This window comes from Ipomoea triloba, chromosome 6 (genome assembly GCF_003576645.1).
Source record: "Ipomoea triloba cultivar NCNSP0323 chromosome 6, ASM357664v1".
NCBI lineage: Eukaryota > Viridiplantae > Streptophyta > Magnoliopsida > Solanales > Convolvulaceae > Ipomoea > Ipomoea triloba.
Genome location: NC_044921.1, coordinates 6,407,494 through 6,429,963, shown reverse-complemented (window position 1 = coordinate 6,429,963; position 22,470 = coordinate 6,407,494). Strand labels below are relative to the sequence as shown.

Here is a 22,470-nt window from a genome sequence, read left to right as displayed (position 1 = left end):
TTCGATTTGGTCCTCCGTTTGTTGGGGGTGTTAAGTGGCCGTCTACTTTGAGGGCATAATAGTCCTTTCAGTTGAGACTTTAACTCCATTGTCACCACCACTCATTTTCTTTTATCTCACTCTGCCTCCAAGCTTGGCTTTTCCTTCCAAGACCACAACTAAACCCTAGAAAAATCAATTGCCTCGCAACAACTAAATCAAAGATCCCTGCGCCAACAACGATTGCAGTACACTTCGAGACGCCATCTGGCGGCTTTAATTTGGTTTCTTTGACCGCCAGAGCGAGGCCAAAGTTGATGTAACCATGGTGGAGGAGTAAGTTGTAAGCGGAGTTGACAATGTTTTTGTATTCGCCTCGAATTGACTCTAATGCGTGGTCCTTAGTGACCCAGACGAAGACATTGGAGCACCACCGTGCGAGTATGTGGTTGTGGACGACGATGTAATTGGCTTGCTCATCACCGTCAATCAAGGACGATGTAATTGGCTTGCGAGAATGTGATAATGAATATTTTTTTTTTAATAAAGGCATTGTAAACATTGAATTCTAAATTAAAGAAATGCATATGTATTCTTTTTTTGTTATAGCTATTAATTTATTTAATTTAATAGGAGTAATATAGTGGTACTTACTTTTCAATAATATACTCTAACATATTCATAGTATACATTTAACAATTATGTCAACTCTAATTGGAATGTGGTTCGAACCTAAGATCTTTCTTATAGAAATTAATGGGTAAGTTAAAAGTTAACGGAATATTCCGTTACTAAAGTTTATACTAACGGAATGTAGAGTTATTTTAGGGAAAATAATAATATAATAGAGGGTAAAGAAGGAAAATCATAAAAAATTTCTAAAATCAAAATAATATGAACCATTCGTTTAAGTAAATAATTACTACCAACATTTTTTTCTTTCTGTTAGAGCCCTAACTTTATTGGCTTTTATTAAGATTGTAGATGTAGATAATCATGACCAAATGTGAACTAAGTTACGTTTCTCGTGATAAGTATGGACTAATTTCATCCATCCATCAAGATTCATCAATGTCAAAAAATGACGGGGTCAGATTTATAACTATTATATAAAGAAATCAACTTTTATATATATATATATATATATATATATATATATATATATATAATCATGACCAAATGTTAACTAGGTTACGTTTCTCATGATAAGTGTGGGCGGACTAATTAATTTCATCCATCCATCAAGGATGGTCAATGTCAAAATATGACGGGGTCAAATTTATAAATATTATATAAGGAAATCAACTTAGGAATTTCATGCATCCATTTCTTTATTATAACAAAACTAATTAGACCAAATTTGTTCTTTTTATAACCAGCACGAATAACTCAATTACGTACGCATGAGACACTACCAACCAAAGAAAAAAGTGCACAAGCAATATGAAGACGAAAACAATGACAAACCTATCGAAAAACGAATTAACAAAACTTAGGGTGTGTTTGGAAAGTAGGAAAATGACTCCTGGAAAATATTTTATGGAAAATTAGTCATTTTCCAGAAAATATTTTCAATTCCAGTGTTTGGTTGCATTCTAGAAATTTGTCTTAATGTGTTTGGTTCATTTTCTGGAAAATGAGCATAATTATTTATAATTTTAAATATTTAAAATATACAATGGTGGTGGTGGTGAAGGTGGGTGGGTGGGTGGGTGGTGGTGGTGGTGGTGGTGAAGGGTGGTGAGGGGGTGGTGGGAGTGATTGACTGCTCCATTGCTGCAAATGGAAAATGACTTCCCAAAAAAAAGAAGTCATTTTTTCAGAAAATCACCTCTATATTTCAATGGCCACACCCATATTTTCCATTGACTTTCATTTTCCTACTCTAGCCAAACACTGAAAATTCGGAAAATGATTTTCAGAAATCATTTTCCAAGTTTCCAAACGCACCCTTAGAGTAATTCAAACCAAAAGTAATATCTACTCATTAATAGCATATCAACTGCAAATAAATATTTAGATAATTATTTTTAGAAAAGTGCAAATTAAACATTAATTTTAATGCAAATTAAATATTTAATTTAAATTTTTTTAGAAAAGTGCAAATAAATATTTCTGTTTGGTTCATTTTAAAAAAAATGAATATATTATTTTTTATAATAATAATAATAATATGTGGTGATGTTGGTGGTGTTGTAGTGGTGGTGGCGGCGATGATTTTGGTGGTGGCAAGTAGCGGCGTGGTAGTAGTGGTCGTGGTTGTAATAATAATAATTCAGAAACAAATTTAAAAGAGAAGAGAGGGAAAAGAGATATAGAGTAAAAAATAAAGAATCCGAAAAATGTCTTTCGACTAAAAATTGAAGAAGACATTTTTCACTAGGACTTACTAACAAATCAAATAGGGAAGTACTTAAAAAAAAAAAAAAAAAAAAAAAGCATTCGTTGTTTCACTTGTTTGCCGTTCGTACTAATTTTCGGACCCACACTTTAGCTGTCATCCACCATTCTCATTACAATAAAATAAAATTAAATGATTACACTAGGACTTACTAATCTTCTATTGCTCATTAATCATCCCTCATTATTATTAGTTCGAAAGAAAAAAAAAAAAACACTCAAATTTTGTCACAAAATCTTGAATTTCTTCATTCCTGTGTACTCAATAATACATTGCCATGGAAGCTATGGCGGAGATCATCGGTTCAGCTCTAATAGAACCTTTTAAACTTGTATCTGGATCCATCTATTGTACAATCAAGAATCGTTTAAAGATCCATTCAAATTACAATCATCTGGAGAGAGACATAACACTTGTATTGGGTCTCAAGTCTCGCTTAAGAAGTGGGGTAGATGATGATGAGCTGCAGCATCTGTTACCGACAACTCAAGTGCAAGATTGGTTAAGCAGAGTTGAAGAATTGGAGAAGAATTTCAATAATTGTGTGCGTTCAATTACTAGTGATGCCGCCTCTTGTTGCTCACTTTCACTGCACTGCAAATTGAGCAACAACATAGCCAAACAGATTGTGAAAGCAAAACAACTCATCGAAGAAGGCAAACCCTTTGAGAACATGATTGTGGGTGTTGTTCCTGTGGCAAGGCCTGTTCAGTATATTGAGGTGACATCAATCAAAAATCAACCCACAGCATCAAGAAATTTGGCCAAGATGATGGATCTGTTGAACAGTGAAGAGTATAAGAGGATTGGTGTTTGGGGCATGGGAGGTGTGGGCAAGACTACTCTTGTCAAGAATTTGAATAATGAACTCACCAAACATCATCAAACCTTCAACATCATAATATGGGTTGTAGTATCTCAAAACGCAACAGTGGAAAGCGTTCAATCAAAAATTGGTGAGCGATTGGGATTGCCTATGATGAATAAAGAAGTGAGTAAAGAAAGTATGGGCAGTCATTTGTACAACAGACTTAAAGGCCAAAGATTTCTTCTAATTCTCGATGATATATGGGAAGGAATCAATCTGGATGTTGTGGGGATTCCTAATGAACATAGTGGCAGCAAAATCATACTAACCACCAGAGATTTTAATGTTTGTCAACAAATGTTGACTAACATTGACTTTCAAGTGGGTCGCTTGCATCCCGAAGAAGCATGGAATTTGTTTCGTGAAACTGTGGAGGAGGAAGTGGTGGATGATGACCAAATTAAGCCCATAGCAGAGGCCATTGTTGAAGAATGCGATGGATTACCCCTTGCAATAATTATGGTAGGGGCATCATTGAGGAAAAAGAGAAAGGTTGGGCTGTGGGAATGTGCATTACATGCCTTGAAAAAATCAGAGCCCTCTCGTATTAGAGGTGTTGAAGAAAAGGTTTACAAACCCCTCAAGTGGAGCTATGATTCCTTACAAGGTCAGCAATTGAAATCTTGCTTTTTGTTTTTCTGCCTATTCCCAGAGGATTTTGAAATTGATACTTATAAACTAGTTCAATATTGGGTAGCTGAAGGTTTAGTTGACGAGCACCAAAACTTTGAGCAACTACAAAATGAAGTTCTACGTATTGTTCACTGTTTAAAAGACTGTTGTTTGCTGGAAGAAGGTCAACTTGCAAATCATGTAAAGATGCATGATGTAGTTCGTGATGTTGGGGTATGGATAGCAAAATCCTTAGAGGAAGGGTGTAAATCTATTAACAAAACTGGAATTAGCGGGACGAGAGTAATGAAGAGAGTGTTGTTTATGGAGAGCAGTATAGAATTTCTCCCAAACAGCAACACACAATGTCCCGAAGCATCCACTTTAGTTTTGCAAGGTAATTGGAGACTTTTGGAAGTACCAAACTCATTTTTACAAGGATTCCAAATGCTAAGAATTTTGGACTTGAGTGACACCAAAATAAAATTCCTGCCACACTCACTTCTTCAACTTGGCGAACTTCGAGCTCTCCTTTTAGAGCGTTGTAATGAACTGTTTGAGTTACCATCCTTGGCCACACTTGGAATGTTGCAAGTGCTTAATTGCTCTGCCTCTGCGATCACTAAATTGCCAGAAGACCTTGAAAAGCTAACGAACCTACGCCAGTTAGACTTATCTCACACCTATAAGTTGCGCCAAATTTCTAGTCAGAAACTTTCTAACTTGTGTAGTTTGGAGTTTCTAAACATGATGGGCAGTGCTACCAAATGGGGAATGAGGAAAGCAAATGACGAAAATGTGCCATTCGAGAAGTTGCTCTGTTTAGATCAATTAATTTCGTTTCACATTGACTTGGAAGACATTTCTGATGGGAGTGCTGAACATGTTTCTTGGCTTGGGAGAATTAACAGCTTCTTTGTTAATGTCACTCATGATCATAACAGATCATATGGAACGTATGCACCCAATACAAAAAGTGTGTTCTTCTCTGGCTTTCTTTTCTCTGGAAATGAATCGATTGGATGGCTGTTAGTACATGCATTTTGCTGCGAAATTAGGCACTGTAAGGGAGTTCATCTCATGCTTCACAACATGGTTAGGAGTGGTCCATTTCTTAACTTGAAGCGCTTAGTAATAGGCGGCTGTTGCATCTCTGTCAAGCCTTCGTCTCAAGGTTGTGTTAGTATTACCCAATGTGACTTGCTTCCTAATTTGGAGGAACTTTATTTGAATAAGTTGACAGAATTAGAAAGCATTTCAGACTTGAGCAATTTTCTTGGACGACTGAGTTTCACCAAGCTTAGATCCATATGCGTTTTTGATTGTTATCAATTGGAAAATCTGTTCGCAATGGATGGAACTCTTCAAGAACTTGCAAAACTGAAATCAATCACGATACGTAGATGTAAGAAGTTGTCACAAGTGTTCAAAAACGCGTCCACTAACAACTTTGTGCCAATGTTGAAATCCTTGCATTTGGACCGACTTCCTGAACTGGAAGAAATATGCAAAGCAGATGAGTCATGGAATAGTCTAAAGCAGCTTAGTGTGAGGGAATGCAGTATGTTGGTGAAGTTGCCTCTTAGTGTACAAAGTGCAGTGAATATTGAGTCAATAAGGGGAGAGCAAAAATGGTGGAATCAACTGCAATGGGATAATCAAAATCTCAAAATGCACTTACACCCACTTTTTAAACCACGTGGTTAAACTTAAAGGGGGTGAAATTCAACAACTTAGAGATGCAAGTGCTTCAAATTAAATAATGTCTTCAGCATGGCTCAAGTAAGGTTTTATATATTCAATTACTTAATTGATTTTCAGATTTATCTATCAATCTATCATTTTTCACTTAGCAAGGCTCTTTATTGATTGTTAGTTTTATTTTTATTTGTATTTTACTCACTTAATAAGGACTTGCTAGAGCGCAGCATGACACAAGCTAATTGCATTGTAGTCGAAATTAAAACCATAATTAAGAAACCAATTAGGTTTATACACACACAGATCCTCCCTAAATGCTTCCTTCTATTGGATACAGTCTCATTTTCCTTATCGCTTTATTTGATGAAAAAAAAAAAAAAAAAAAAAAAGAAGAAGAAGAAGAAGAACTAAATCTAAGTACTCCTACTCTGAAGGTGTATATATATATATATTTATCTCCTCTAATGTCTATTTTTACAAGATCAAACCCAAAAGTTTATTATGTTTCGATCTCTTGAACCACATGTAGTTGGCATAATGATGATGTTTGACATCCAGTGCATTCTTAATCGCCAAGTAAATGTCATACAAATTAAAAACAAACCTTCATATGTGGGACTGATATTATTTTTTTAAACTTGTGGATACATAAATCATTATATTGATGATATTTACAGTGTTAGGCACTCTAACAAATAGATTTTTTTTTTTTTTTTTTTTTTTAACAAGAGTGCAGGTTGAATTGGGTTGCAATTGCTAAGTCTGATCCAATCATCAAAGTCGACAAGTGTATAAGATTTGGATAAGTGTTTGATTTGTTTATAGTTGGTGTTTTTATTTTTCAAATTTTATGTTTATGTTTATGTATATGTGGTGTATTGTATCAGGGCAAAAACTAGTGTGAGACCGTCTCACCATGAGACGGGTCGGGTCGAGTCAATATGCAAATGTAACACTTATATGCACAAATGTCATACTTATATGCTCAAATGTAATACTAATCAGGAATAAAATTTTTGTTACTTATTAGGGTAAATGTAATACTTTTAAGGAAAAATACAATACTTTTACATTTCGATTTAAAAGTATTACATTTTTCCTCAAAAGTATTATATTTGCCCTTATAAGTGAGAGGCACTTGTCAACATTACTTATTATGAAAAATGTATTGCTTTTTTTCTTATAAGTAACAAAAATTGTATTTTTGATTAGTGTTATATTTAAACATATAAGTATGAGATTTGCACATATAAATATGACATTTGCATGATGCTTTGACCCGACCCGACCCGTCTCACGAATAAGGATCCGTGAGACGGTCTCACACAAGTGTGACCATATATATATATATATATATATATATATATATATATATATAATTGTTTGTCACTGTTCTCTTTTAAGTTCCCGTTAAAGAGCTTTTTGGATCTAACTTTGTGAGCATAGAACAATGTTATTTTACCATTTCGACATGAAAAACACTGATTTTTTGTCCAAACACTGCTTTACCAAACAAGTCCATTGAATTACAATTTAACTTGCTCAATCAACACATAGTATGAACGTTTAAACGAATCAATGACTTTTTACCCAAAACCACAAGTTTGTATCACTCGTCGACAATATTTTTGACAACTAATGTAAAGAACACGAACTCATTAAGAACTCGAATCATAACAATTATAGATACAAACATCACATAATCCACCTTGAAACCTGGTTGGCTTTCTGATTTCTTAAAGTTTCCAGTATATGCCCAGTCTATGCAACACCCCAGCAACCACTGCCCAGAAAGTAATCTCTGCAAAGATTACATACAACAGTGTTCCCACTCTTTCAGACTTCCATACATCAAAAAATACATGTTTTTGAATCCAGTGCACCTGAACAAGAATCATCATCATCATAGAATAATAAAGATCAATATAACAGCTTAAATATGCCAATAATCAAAAAGACATTTGATAAGCCGTTAATTAACATATAAATATGCTTTAATTGTACTAATTTCTAAGTGAATATTTTGAGTTTGTGCAAAAAAAAAAAGAAGTGTATTTCAAGTATTTACGGCTCAATCATTCGGAACCGGGACCTAGGCATAAGGAAGCGTAAAATGAAGACGAATCGGGATGAATTCAAGACAAAAATGGGTCAAGAATGAAGGGTCAAAACCATAGCAAGTTCAACGGAGAATTGGAGCAAAGGAGAAGCCAGAAAACACCACCGGGAGGGTGACACGCTGGAGGTCACGGTGTGACCTGCAACGTGACACCGTGGTTGTCTTTCAGATGGTGTGTGTCACACTGCAGGTCACGCCGTGACCCGCAGCGTGACCAGCACCATCTGAAAGTGGCCTGTGTGGTCACGATGAAGGTCACGCCGTGACCTCCATCGTGACCTGTAGGCCACTTTGCGGATTCAAGGCGTCACGCTGCAGGTCACGCAGTGACATGCAGCGTGACGACCTGGAATCCGCGAGGCTCAAGTCTGGTCACGCCGTGACCTCCATCGTGACCAGGCATCCTGGAGGTAGTTTTTTTGGCGCAATTTCATTAGTATAAATAGGGTTAGACTTTATTTTGAACTTATCTTTCAGTTTTTCTAAGTCTTCTTTTAGGTTTTCTCTCTATAAACACTTTAGAACATAAATCACTACAATTCCATTAGTTTTGAAGAAGATTTAGAGAAGAATTCTCCATTGTAATCACACATTAAACTTCAATTTCATATTTGCTTTTTACAAATTCATTCAAGTAAGAATTCTAATTTCTTCTCCTTTTAATTCTCCAATATCTTTTGTATTTAAATTCATTGTTTATTATTCCAATTGTTTTAGTTTGCAATTTCATTATGAATAATTAAATCCTTTAGGGATTTAGATTGAATTGCTATGTATGAATGCTTATATGAATTAAATTGCTTATTCTAGATTTTTTCATTGCTTTTACCATGAATGTCATTGCTTCATTGTTTGGCGTTGTTAAGCCTAGAACCTTAGAACATTATAGAAGCATTTGTGCATTGCTATTTGATTTAAATCCTCCTCTTTATCATTGTTTATTTCTCAATTTAATTACTTGTTTTTATCATTATCTCATGCAATCAAATATATCAGTTCGGTTAGCTTTCAAACACTTGATGATGTTGTGCTTGACCCCTTGCTACTCAAATCCTTCCTAGCCATTCCTAGAGGACGACAATCACTAAATTCAACCACTAAAATTACAACTTTCAAATGGCGCCGTTGCCGGGGAATGACATCGGTTTTGAGTAGCATGTTTATTTGGGTTAACATGAGCCATCATCTAAGTTAGAGAGTCTAACCACATCTTGTTGTTTATTGTTCTCAAAAAGTACCTTCTTGATTTTTATTTATTTTTTATTTATTTTTTATTTATTTTAGTTGCAAAATCGTTGTTGTTGTTTTTGTGCTTACAGGTGAATAGCTAGTTGCATGCAAACCCGTTCCAAAGGTGTACAAGGATTTCTAGCAATTGACCACGAGATCAACGCTATAGTGAGAAGACGGAACAGAGCAGCCCGTAATCAAGAACATATTATTAAAGAAATGGCTTCACCAAGCAGGGTTGAACATCCAGACGGGGTCACTGTTGAAACATTAAGGAGTGCAGGATTAAGTGCACCTCAGAACATATCCTCGCTGAGAGAAGTAGATGAAAATGAGGGACAACCTCTTCAGGGGAAAGGGATCACCTATTGATACCACCACCCCATGTTGGACAGTATCAGGAAAGGGATCCCTACTATGAGCAGCCCAATGGTAGAGCTGGATTCTATGAAAGGGAAGATCAGTTTGAGCCAAGAAGGAGAAATGGACCGAGGGAGAACTTCTTTGATCAAAGAGGAAGAGAAGTTCCTAGAAATGATTACTATGAACCAAGGAGGATGAATGCTCCACGGGAGAACTACCGGGGTTATATGAGAGAGGAAAGAAGAGAAGAAAGAAGAACTATAGCAGATTTCAGGACCCCGGAGTTCAATATGCACAACTCTATTTACATACCACTCGTGGAAGCAAACAACTTTGACATCAAGCCTTCGGTTATAACTTTGGTTCAGAATGCTCCATTTAGTGGTTTACCTTCAGAGGATCCACATGGCCACATCACTCGGTTTGTGAGGTCCTGTGGAATGTACAGACAAAATGGGGTGCCTGAAGAAGTTGTTCGGCTCAAGTTATTCTCATTTTCAGTGATAGGGGATGCTGCTCGTTGGTTGGATTCTCATGCCAACAATCACTTCAGGTCTTGGGAACAGTTGCACAAAGAATTCATGCAGGAGTTCTTTCCCTTAACAAAGACTTTGAAAATCAGGAAGCAAGTTCAGGACTTCAAGCAGGGTTCAATGGAGTCATTAGGGGAAGCCTGGAGGAGATTCAAGGCACTTAAAAGACAATGCCCACCAGACGTGTTTCATCTGTGGGATGTCATCAGTTCTTTCTACGGGGGACTAACAGATGAGAATAAGATGCTGTTGGATTCCTCATCGAAGGGAGCATTTGTGTCCTCATTACCAGAAGATGCTAAGGAATTGATTGAGACTATTTCAGCTAACACATCTTGTTGGTATAATAAAAGGGATTCCAAGTCTGGGTTGTATGAGGTGAGTAACAGTACCCATAATTTTGGAAACATTATTATTCTTTTCTTTAATTTACAGGCCCACACTCATTCATGTTTTTAGTTGAGGTAAAACCAATATATGTTGCAGAAAGTGGTAGGCGCTAGTCAGGCACTTAGCACCTGCGCCTAGGTGGCCAAATAATCAAGTTAGGTGCCCAACTCGGCGCCTAGTTGGCCGGTCAACTAAAAAGCCATCTAGAGCTGAAATCGCCTCAGCTTAGAGGCGCCTAGTGGCTAGTCGGCGCCTAGGCGGTCACCTAGACCGATTTTTACAACATAAACATGTATTTATTTGGCGGAGTCAGGTGAAGGGCCAAATTCAACACCCTGACTCTTTAAAATGTGACAATATAAGGAAATGAATTTGCGCCTTCTTTACAAACTATAGCTTTTGACGTAATGGTAAGATCCTAACAGTATTATAGGAAGGTTAGGCTATAATACTTACAAGAGTCTTGTCGGGATTCTCGTAGTACCATCCATTGATGAAGCCTGCAAAGATGCCTTGTGCTCCCATCACAAATATTAGCATTGCGTTCATCCCTATCCATTCTAGGAATAGGAATGGCATACGGTATCCCCAAACATCAATCTGTTTGATCATTATTTTTTAACATATGTAATTAGGATATATCACAAGTCACTTGCATACAAATGGTGAAGATAACACCAGTAAATTAAAGAAAAGAATAATGTTTCCAAAATTTTGTTTTACCAGTATGTAGAATGCAGAGAATACAATCCCAGCTGCCCCAGCAGTGAAACAAACATAGCTGAAGCTGTACAGCTGCTTGTTGATTGGGATAGCTGCAGAATCAGTCAAGAAGATGCTAATGCTGATGTTATTATTAATACAGTATTATATACTATTTTTTTTTTAGAGTTTTTCCCACTTTTATCCCACGACTATGGATCCATTTCTACATTTGGTTCAAGATTATTAATTATTCCATATTTGATCTCACGACTTTTAAATTATTTTCACATTTAGTCCTCCAACCTAATTTTCAGTCACATGTGATCAAATTTTAAACAAGTGATTCATCTTAAAGGGCAAAATTGTTATTTTCGTTTACTCTTTTCTTAAACTTCTCAGGGAAGTTGACCAGAAAGGCAGAAATGACAATTTTGCCTCTCAAGATAAATCACTTGCCTGAAATTTAGTCAATGGGACCAGAAATTAGGTTAGAGGGATCAAATGTGACAATAACTTAAAAGTCATGAGACCAAATAATGTGAAAAGATTATTAATCGAAGATCAAATATGAAAACAATACCATAGTCGGGTGATCAAAAGTGAAAAAGAATAACTTATTTCTTTATTGAATTGATCTTTCAAATAAAAAAATTAAAGAAAAGACCAAAAAAGAGGATTCTTGCCATCAGTGAAATGGAGAATAATGGCTAGGATGAGGAAGCCAAACCCCATTGACAGCCATTGCTTGAGCCTCTCAGCATGACCCTGCAAGTTCAACCATCTAATCTTTTTCAGGCTCCATATATGGACAAGACAGGTAAAAATTCTTAAAGTTTTGATTCAATTGTTAGCAATATATAACCTTGAAGTGAATCAAGACATGCCCGTAATGGATGCCAATTGTCCCAGACATGATAGCAGAAACCGAACTAAAAACCAAACAAGAAACTTAAAAGGTGAAAAAACGACAAAATTTTCATAGTTATTCAGAGCAACTATTAATATGATAATTTCTTGAGTTTATTTGCCATGAATACCTTAGCAGGCCTTCAGGTTCAAAGGGAGCATGACACCAGCTAGCAGCATCATCGCGAAATGGACCAGAATTCGGAGAGCTAAACGTGCATGCCTGCATTACAAATCAAGAAATATAATAAATCTTTAGTAGTTGACTTGGTAACCATAAGTCCACCAAGTTACAAGTTTGACTCATAGCTAAAGCGGTATAGCTATTGGTCTTCTTGGTTTAAGACAATCAGCTATGAATAATCTAGTCCGGTTTACCTGCTTGTAATCTTTTGCCGCTAAGATAACAATGCGTGTTTACCCAATATACATTCTTGGATAGTAACTGCAAGTCTATTGGCCAAATAATAAACCTTGGTCAGACTGTTGACTTGGTAATTATAGTTGGCTCTCCCAAAAGTGAGAAGTCACAAGTTTGATACTATGTTGTAACAGAGTCAACAGTATTCAAAAATAGTAAATTTTACTATGCACAACGAGTTTTGATTAATGAAAACAAACAAAGAGTTTTGATTAATGAAAATAAACGGCTGAAAGGGCTATGTTCCACGCTGTTAACTTTCATTTTATATATACTGCAGTTCCCTCTCAACAGAACTACAGTTCTTTTTTGATATAACTACAGTTTCATTCGACATTATACACTCAAATATGTGAAACTGTTATTCAGTTTCTTTTATAATACATTGTAGTTTCCTTTCAACACAACTACAATATCATTTCGATATAACTACAGTTTCATTGAACAATATATACTCAAATATGTGAAATTGTTATTCAGTTTCATTTTATATAAACTGCAATTTCCTTTCAACACAACTACAGTTTCATTTCGATATAACTAGAGTTTCATTTGATATTATAAAAACAAATGTGAGGCAGTATCTTTTGAGATGAACTGTAGCCACTGTTGCAAAAATCTCCCGCTTAGGCACCGCCTTGGCGCTAGGCGTCACTAGACCGAGGCAAATTACTTCCTAGGCGTCCGCCTAGCACATAACTCGGCCGACTGGGCCGATTTGGCGGTCGACTGAGGCGATTTAGCGGCCGACTTGGCCGAGTTAACTCGCCAAACTAGGCAGAGTTAGCCGAGTTAACTCGGGCGAGTCGGCCTTGTTAATTTTTTATTACATTTATATATATTTAAATTTATTTATTTATATAAATAAGATAAGTAAGCGATAAATATATACTATATATAATATAATATATGACATACACCATACATGCATTATTTTTTTGTTTTTATAGGTCGCCGCCTAGGTACCGCCTAGGTGCCGCGTAGACCGCTGCGCCTAGCGCCTAGCGCCTACTGCAACCATGACTGTAGTATCTTTCACGGAGATCCGTTAAGACTTACAGCAACCATTCCTTTTACTTAATTAAAAACGGCGGCGTTTTGTGACCATGGGCCACCGTATAATGACCCGGTAATCATAAGGTTACAAGTTCATTCGACTCCGAACAGTTGCTGACCTTCTTGGCTTCTTCGTTTGAGCTTATCAATTATAATCAACCTAAACTGATTTACCTCCTTGTGGACTTTGCTAGCTAGGTTCACAATGTGGGACTTACCCCTCTCTATACACTCTCGAGTAATGACGGTGAGTTTTCTACCTCACACTCAAAAAGTATAAACTAGCTTTCCATAGCTTAAACTCTGATTGTGTGACTATCAGTTTGTTGTTTGAACTGACCTTTGAGCGCTGCCAGACAGGGTATTGGTAGAGATGATTGATGCCCCAGACTTCACGATCCACATGACCTACTGCATTGCAGGCAGGGCCTAAATGGCCTCTCATCCCACATTTCACCTGAAAAGTTTAGCCAAAACCTTCAATTAATTTTTTGTTCGGTTTAATTTAAGGAAATGAATGATGTTTCTACTGCAACTGTTCATTAATGTTGTAGGCTTCTATGTACCGTGAATTGTTGTCGTTTGCCGTCCTGATCCACCACCACAAAGCTCCAGTCAGGAACGTACAGAGAGTATGTGGTGACCGTATATATCACAAATGCAATGAATCCTCCAAGCCTGAAAGTTGAAGATAAAAACATATATTATGCTTTGGATAAAAATTTGAAGTAGAATATATTAAATTTGAAATATTTGGTATCAAATCATTATATTTGTTACATCATTTGTGTTGGGCGCGGGGTTAGCCGAGTTCAGTCCTGCTCAATTCGAGACGTGGTGTTATGGCTTAACATGGATAGATGTAGTTAAATGATTAATGTCTACCTACTTAGTACCAATTAATTTTAAGTAGAATATGACAATCAAATAAACAAAGAACGTGTTGTTAAGAGATCCATCAATTTCGCGTATGATTTTCACTTTTTTTGCTACATTTGGACATTCTGGTTAAATCTTTGATTTTTTAAAAGGTCAAAATGTGTCACATTTTTAATTTGGAACCATACATTTTCTCCCTAAAAATGTCAAGGTGTTCAAAACCAATATAGTTTTGAAATGGAATCGTGACAACTTCTTATTGGCCCTGTTTGGTAAATGGCTGTTAGCTGATTGGGTTGGCTATTTGGATTAGAAAGTATGATTTGTTGATAACGATGGTAGAAAGTTGTTTGATAAATTAGCTGTTAACTGATAGTTGTTTGGTATAATTTCTTTTCTAAAAAAGCTAACTGAAAAGGCTGCTTTTTGAATTTTAGCATTTTGGAGTTACAAAAAACTTATTAACCAAACAACTAATAGTGATCAAATAAGCCAAAATTAACTGATAGGCTGATTATTTACCAAACACGACCATTATTTTCTACAAAAAATTTGATCAAAAGGACTAAATAAAATAAAATAAAATGAAAGTTGTGCAACAAATGTGGTAGAAATAATAAGTCATGACCAAATTTGAAAATCACCTAATAATTGTGAAACTAAAAGTATAAATCTTCTATCAAATTTTAGAAATAATGTTTAAATAGGCCACTGAACTATAGAAAATACAATTGGGGGGTTGGGCCATCCAACTAAAAAAATTACAACCATCCAAACTCATGTAGTTAAGCTAAAATTGACTCGTTCTATTGGTATCGGTGGGCCGTGGCGACTATCTTGACGTAACTGCTACTTCAACCGATACCAAGAGAATATATTAATTTTAGTTTATTCAAGAATCCAATTGTAATTTTTTTGAGTTGGATGTCTCTATTTCATTTGTATGTGTAGGGCTGTTAACGAACCGAACATAAACGAACGGAGGTTGTTCGTGTTCAATTTGTTTGTTAAGGATTTTGGGGTGCTTGTGTTCGTGTTCGTTTGTTAAGGTTTTTGAAAATTTTGTTCATGTTCATTTGTTAAGCGTTCGTTAGTGTTTGTTAACGTTCGTGAACACGATCACGAACGTGTTCATAACGTTAACGAACACGTTCACGAACGTGTTCGCAAACGTTAACAAATACGTTCACAAACATGTTCATTTACATTCATGAACACGTTCACAAACTTGTTCATTTACGTTCATGAACACGTTCGTGAACACTTAATAACCAAACAATTGCACATGTTCATGAACACAATTTGTTCGTAAACAATAAATAATCTACGTTCATGAACAATATATATATATATATATATATATATATATATATATATATATATTGTAAACATGTTTGCGAACATTATTAAACGAACTTGTTCGCGAATACTACTAAACGAACACAAATGAGTTTGTTCACGAACACTACTAAACGAACACATACGAGATTGTTCGCGAACACTTAGCAAACGAGCTTACCACTGTTCAGACTCTGTTCCGTTTATTAACCGAGCTCTAAATTTTGTTTGTTAATGTTCATTTATCATAATAAACGAACATAAACAAAAATTACCGAGCTCGAACACGAGTAGTTTGTCGAAAGCTCTGTTCGCTAACACCCCAATCTATGTGCAGTGTCCTATTTGAGCATTACTCTTAAATTTTGTATAATTTGTTCTTGCTCAGATTAGCATTAATTTAACCCGTCCATATTGATTATAATATGAAAATGACATGTGTAGTATGTTAAAAGTTATATAGTTTAAGTGCGTTGAAACTTGAAATATAAACCGTTTAAATTGGGACTCTACTAATGAAATATAACTCACCTCCCCCAGCCTCATTCTTTTCTTCTGAGCTTTTCGTCATTGTTATAATATATTTTGTCTTCTTTATTTAGAGAAAAAAGTTTGTAGATAGATAGAGTTTATGAAAGTTCGATAAGTTTTTGAATACCAGTAGACTTTTAAAGATTAAATGAATACCAGTATACTTTTAAAGACTTTTGAAAAGTCTGAATCGACCAGTAAACTTTTAAAGAGTATTTAAAAGTCTAAATTGAATACCACCAAACTTTTAAAGTCAGTAAAAGTCTTTAAAAATCTTGATTGAATACACCCTTAGCTTACCATTGCCACTTGTATGCTGTAAAAATGGAGAATTTGCCTGCAGGGTTGAGGGTGGCTGGTCTCAGTTTTGTGGTTAGGATCTCTATTAGAGCTACAATGAAGTATACAAGGGCAATTCTCTGCTTGCATAAAGACAAGGTGAAAAACAAAAACCATATGTATTATATGCTTTCATACATTAATTTTCTCAAAGATTTTTGAAATAATTAAGGATAAAGAAGGGGGGATCACCTGGAGGATGCCAAACCATCTGATATGCTTCATGTCCACTCCATAAGACAGGTCATCTGGTGCATGGGAGTACCCTCCTGCATTAATCACACATACCCACCTTAGGATAGCAAAATATGTGATAAAAATCTCACAGTTTCCATGGTATCAATCGATACTAATATTATTAGTACCAAGTATAATAAGTATACTATACTTAATTGTGTTGGATATTAGTAGCATTAGTGACAATGGTATCCAATACAATCATATATATCATAATTGGTTGTGTCGAATATAGTATGTATATAAATAATAAATGTACATTCTAATTATCAATTTAAACTAGAAAAAATATATGATATTTTTGGTCCTTGAGTTATACTCATATTGATGACTCAGTTCCTCAATTATGACCGCATCCATTTTTTACCCCCCAGTCCTTATTGAATTTCTCTCATAAAAGCAACTTGAAAATTTTGATATTTTCTTGTATATCAAAAGTTATGGTTTGATTACCCTTAGTGGTTTATTATGTAAGGGAAATTAAAAACTTTTAGGATAGTGTGTTTCACATGTTTGAAGATGGTCACTCCCTATTTGTAGATGCGATCCAAGCTTAAGCAAATTACTTCACTGTCCCTTTCTCTGTTTTAGCTTCTTGATATTTATCATCTCTGTTAGTGATCAAGTATTCTCTTGTTTGTACTAAGTCTTAAGTTTATTATACGAGACTCAAGTTCCTAATAAGTCATCGACGGTTATTGAAATGCTTTTAGAGTTGAAGAATCTTGAAATAGGAGACTGGGAAGTCAAAAATAATATTGCGAAAGTGATTTCAATATAAGAATGAGAATAAAATGTAAATTTTCTACTTATCCCTTCAATTTTAAATGGGTTCTGGATTTTCCGTCAGGTTGAGACGGATTCCTAACTTCGGGATCACACGCGTCAATTCGCTCATAACAAAAGGGTTAAAAATGAATACGGTAATACTAAGGACTGAGTCGAAACTTGGGTATAACTTAAGAACTAAAGATGCAATTTTTTCCTTTAAACTATACTTCAATTTAGTATTATAGTGAATCAATCAACACCATTAAAAAAAATTTAATATATATACCTTGGAGTAGAACTCCCCAAAAGAGAAGCTTCAAAGTCCTGAGGATCACTTTTCTAATTGCATAGCTGACCTTAGGAATTCTCTGAAACATTAACAATGGTAGCATGTTAGAGTATATATAAAGATGTTTATATTTTTGGGCAGGACCGGTAAAAGGGCCATATCTAATATTCGGTGGCTGGAGGATTATTGGGCGGAGGCCGTAAAGGTCCTAAGGGCCAAGTCCAGCACATAGCCTATCTTGAATAATGTGATGTCGGACTAAAAGTAATGAAATAAGTTATTCGCTACTAACTATAACTTTAGGCGTGAGTGGTAAGCACTTGATCCTAACACATTTTTAAGAAAATCATATTGTCATGTGCGAAATGCATGCATACTCATTCACCTTTTATCATAAGAGAGATATAAATAGTCATATATTATTTTCAACCATTAAACCAAAGATGAGGTTATGATAAGTGGCAAATTATTGTGTGGATGGTCCACACAGCTATGTGGACCATAATCAAATGTACATTTTTAATGTACTAAATGTACATTATTTTTGTACTGAATGTACATTATTTTTATATTGAATGTGCATTATTTAATAGTATGGTCCACACAGCTGTGTGGACCATAATGATTGATGATAAGTTAGATGGGTAATATTACTAATCTCGACTTGAGCATTATTTGATATTATTTACTTAATTTATCTTTTATTTTGATTTTTGGTTGTATAATGTCTAGAAAAGAAAAGAAGATGATGTACCTTTAGGGCAAGGGCAATTGCAACCCCAACAATGAAGAGGAAAAATGGCATAACAAAATCAGCCAAGGTGCATCCATTCCATGGAGAATGATCAATTCGTGCATACGCTCCTCCGCCATCATCAACCAATATCATCAACTAAAATGTTTAGTGTCAAAGAAAAAGTAATCATCATCAATTATATCAGAGTCGTCATTGCAAACATAATTTCCTCATAATCAAAAGTATTGGGCGTAAGCCGATAAAGGCCAAGCTCAACCCCTACCCTCTCGAAAATGTGGTGGTGTATAAAAATAATAATTTTGCGCCTTCACGAGCTATAGCTTTTGGCATATTAAGTCACTGGTTCGAGTGTGTAGTTAAGACGGGTGCTGGGAGAGGGAGTGCAGTTAAGACTGAGAGATGTTGGGAGGAGAATTGTTGGGTGGAGGCCGATGAAGGAACAAGTCCAACAATTGGTTACTGGCTAGGGATTGCTAGACGGAAGACGGTGAAAGGCCAAGTCTGGCACTTGGCTAGAGGGATATTGTTGGGCAAAGGCCGGTGAAAGGTCAAGTCCAACACCTTAACATTCGCTATGAGCTATAACTTTTGGCATAATAATAAGTGTTTGATGATAATAAAAAGTGTCACTTAGTAAAAATATACCATTAATTTTCTCATAATCAAAAGTGTCACTCAGTAAAAATCAAGGTTGCAAAAATCGCTAGGCGAATCGGCGCCTAGGCAGGCGCCTAGTTTTTTTTTTTTTTAAATTTAAAAAAAAAATTAAAAAAAAATATATTTTAAGTGTTAATAATTGTAAAGTGTTTAATATTGTAAGTCTTTACACTTTAATAGTTAAATATTTAATACTTATTAAGTTATTAGTTATTATTTATTAATTATTAGTGCATTACTTATTAGTTTAATTTAGTTATTACTTATTATTTTATTAAGTTATTACTTATTATTAGACTATTAGAGTATTAGTTAATACATTATAACATTAACACTTTAAATATTTTAGATTTATAATTTTTTTAATTTAAAAAAAAAAAAAAAAAAAAAAAAACCAGCCGGCCGGTGGCCTAGGCGGCCCAGGCGGGCTAGGCGCCGCCTAGTCGGCCGGCTAGGCGCCCGGCCGCGGAGGAGGCCGATTTCGGCCTTCCTCGACGCGGCTGGGCACCGCCTAGCGCCTAGGCGCCGATTGCACGATTTTTGCAACACTGGTAAAAATATAGCATAAAAAAAAAAAAAAGCGAAAAGCTAAGTAAGATAAACCATACATACCACTATGGTGAGGCCTCTAAATGCATCCAAGGTTGCAATCCTCTTGGCCTTCTGCTTAACCAATGGCTGCTGCTCCTCCTCCTTGTTCTCCAACTCTTCTTTAACTATTCCCTTAAGCTCATGTCCATGGCCGCCACCGCCTTCTTTCATGCCCTGGGGACTGTTAGTTGGTTCCTCGGTGATAGGTTGTGAGTGTTTAGCTAAGCCTTCTTCCAACTTCTTTGGGTCTTCCATTGTTGCAATGCCAAGCTACTTAGCTAGTTCTTAGCTAAACTTGGCATATATTGTATAGTCCGTATAAAGTTTATATATATGCACAGCTAATTAAATAATGATTCCATTGAATCCATACCCTAAGAGATAAATAATGGGACAAAGATGAAGTCAAACGCCGGCCATGGACTGCCACGGATAGGACCATATATGATCCGTGGAACGAATTGAATTATAAATTGGATTGTCACTAATTCACTAAATAAATAATAAATAACAATTAGCAAGAACAATAATAGGGAGTATTGCTTAAAATTGTTGGAGAGTGATAATTTAATTTAATGGTCCAACACAATAGTCCAATTGATATTTAAATTATTCAATATTTTTGGCTGTCCAGTCAAATATCTTTGATTAACAAGAGATATGACATAATAGTTTTGTTCGAGACGTGTTATCCAAAACTTACAAAACACACCCCAGATCCTATAGTGGAATAAGCAATAAATTGGATCGTAGTACATTTGAGTTATTGTCACTTTTGATTCTTCGACTATTATTTAATTACTTGCTACATTTGATTCTTACTTTTTATTTTGTCACATTTGATGCATAAGTATATATTTGTTCCTACATTTGGTCATGCCGATCAAATCTTTGATAACTACTTGCCAAAAAAATATAAATTTCTCTCATCCAGGTTGCTAAAAGAAAAAAAATCATCCATTCAAATTAATCTAAATACACAATACTATTGTTTTCAAAAAAAAAAAAAATACACAATACTATTACTAAAATTTGCCATTATAGCAATTTTGAATAAGAGAAAAATGATATTTTCTAACAAGTAAATTACCTGAGATTTGATTGACAAGACTAAATGTGATAACAAAAACATATTGAGAACGACTCACAAATTGTTTTCCACGCTATATATTGGATCGATTTCTATTAGTTCTGCTTTTGGTTATGTTATTGATGATATAAAAGAAATAGCACCCATGATTAATGGTGTTGATTTCCGTTTTGTTAGGCGATCTGCGAATTGTGCCGCCCACATTGTTGCTAGGGAGGCCATTTCTGAGTCAGGTTGCGGGGAGTGGTTAGATGCTCATCCGTTGTTTCTTGTTGACTGTCTTGTTTCTGATTTAATTAATTAAGTTTTATTCCTAAAAAAAAACATATTTGTGCACTAAATGTGGAATAGTTAAGAACCAAATGTGGAATATTAATAATTTTTTTTTAAAAAGAATTTTGAGAAGTGAATAGTAATGCCAAAGACCTTGCGGTCTAGTGGCACCCAGTTTACACTTCCCCATGGAAGGGAGTGGGCTTGAGATACAGTAGAGGCAAATACACTAAATTCTGCCAGTGTAAACTTTACTAACAGAATATTCCGTTAATTATTAATTATTTTTAACTTAACATAACATTAGAGCATCAAAGATTACAAATAAGGAATGTTGAAAATTATTTTCTTACATTTAAAAAAAAAATCTATGTTAAGTTTTTCCCCCTTTTTTCTTCCCTTTAATTAATCTTTTTTGAGAAAAGGGTCAAATAAGCCCCCGAACAATACCTGAAAAGTCAATTAGGCCCTTAAACTTTTAAAAAGTTCAATTGAACTCTTAAACACGTTAAATTAAGTAAAAAACCCAAAAACTGGTAAATGACCTGCCACCATTCAGAGCAAAATTCGGCGACCAGTGATGCCAGAACCGTCGCCGGTCGCCGGATTTCGGCAGAAGGCGACCAAATGGCCGCCTTTCGCTAGAATCTGGCGACCGGCGACAGTTTTGCCGGTTGCCGGTCGCCGGATATTGCTCTGAATTGTAAATGACCTGCTATGGCATGTCATTTACCGGTTTTTAGGTTTTTTTGACTCAATTTATCGTGTTTAAGGGTTTAATTGAACTTTTTAAAAATTTAAGGGCCTAATTAACTTTTCAGGTATTGTTCGTGGGCTTATTTGACCTTTTTCCCATCTTTTTTTAATTGTATTTAAAATAAGACTCAATATTTTAATTATGTTTTTCCATTATTTATAATGATATAGGTCATTATGGTGTGTGTGTGTGTGTGTATATATATATATTGGTTGGGTTAGTAGTGTGGTGCATTCATGTACAATTTCGGCGTATACTTTCAGTCGGCACGTTCGCACGGAAAGAGCAGCCTTAACCAAAGTATATTTAAATGTAATTTGAAATTTGAATTCTATTACTCCCTATCAAAAAATGTAATTTGAATTTCTACTTTATTCTCACCTTATACTTTTCTCACCGAATTATAATTATTTTCCTTCCTAATCCCTTCCTCCCAACCAAATGCCCTATAAGTGAATTGTTATTTTAATCCATGTTCACGTGGTTTTTCAGCATACAGCTTTTTTTTTTTTAAAGGTCTGGAAACCATAACTGGAACCTTTTGGGTTCTGGTCCGGCTCCAATAGTGTCATGCCTAGTTGTTATAAGTCATGTTAGGATTGATTTTGAGTGGGGAGGTGGGGGGGACTTTTTAGGGGAACAAATCATGCATATATATATATATATATATATATATA

General features: G+C 35.3%; 2 protein-coding genes across 4 annotated transcripts; one reads left to right on the top strand and one right to left on the bottom strand.

Moving 5' to 3' along the window:
* The first annotated feature begins 2,604 nt into the window (after window positions 1-2,604).
* LOC116021581 (probable disease resistance protein At4g27220) lies at window positions 2,605-6,509 on the top strand. 3 transcript variants are annotated; one of them, XM_031262016.1, is made up of 3 exons: window positions 2,605-3,855; window positions 3,946-5,642; window positions 6,291-6,509. In XM_031262016.1, exons 1-2 carry the CDS (start codon window positions 2,658-2,660, stop codon window positions 5,565-5,567), a joined length of 2,820 nt encoding a protein of 939 aa, XP_031117876.1. In that variant the 5' UTR covers window positions 2,605-2,657; the 3' UTR covers window positions 5,568-5,642; window positions 6,291-6,509. The 3 variants fall into 3 exon arrangements, with proteins under 3 accessions (XP_031117876.1, XP_031117875.1, XP_031117874.1); XM_031262015.1 differs by having other exon boundaries at window positions 2,605-5,642; window positions 6,298-6,509; XM_031262014.1 differs by having other exon boundaries at window positions 2,605-5,642.
* A 556-nt stretch (window positions 6,510-7,065) lies between these two features.
* On the bottom strand, window positions 7,066-19,947 carry LOC116023322 (heparan-alpha-glucosaminide N-acetyltransferase-like). The gene is made up of 13 exons (XM_031264311.1): window positions 19,695-19,947; window positions 18,423-18,560; window positions 17,666-17,747; window positions 16,564-16,640; window positions 16,333-16,451; window positions 13,851-13,962; window positions 13,625-13,741; window positions 11,939-12,030; window positions 11,764-11,830; window positions 11,585-11,666; window positions 10,920-11,011; window positions 10,653-10,796; window positions 7,066-7,444 (listed from the first exon to the last, which is right to left on the bottom strand). The coding sequence occupies exons 1-13, from the start codon at window positions 19,926-19,928 to the stop codon at window positions 7,298-7,300; spliced, it is 1,503 nt and encodes a 500-aa protein (XP_031120171.1). The 5' UTR covers window positions 19,929-19,947; the 3' UTR covers window positions 7,066-7,297.
* Window positions 19,948-22,470: the final 2,523 nt, after the last annotated feature.

Excerpts from the sequence above, each read along its gene's own strand:
- LOC116021581 (XM_031262015.1), top strand. The coding sequence starts at position 2,658 with ATGGAAGCTATGGCGGAGATCATCGGTTCAGCTCTAATAGAACCTTTT.
- LOC116023322 (XM_031264311.1), bottom strand. The coding sequence starts at position 19,928 with ATGGAAGACCCAAAGAAGTTGGAAGAAGGCTTAGCTAAACACTCACAA. Across the intron at positions 17,748-18,422 it reads CAATTGCCCTTGCCCTAAAG|AGAATTCCTAAGGTCAGCTA; the intron begins GTACATCATCTT and ends TTAATGTTTCAG. Across the intron at positions 11,667-11,763 it reads ATGTCTTGATTCACTTCAAG|GGTCATGCTGAGAGGCTCAA; the intron begins GTTATATATTGC and ends TTGAACTTGCAG.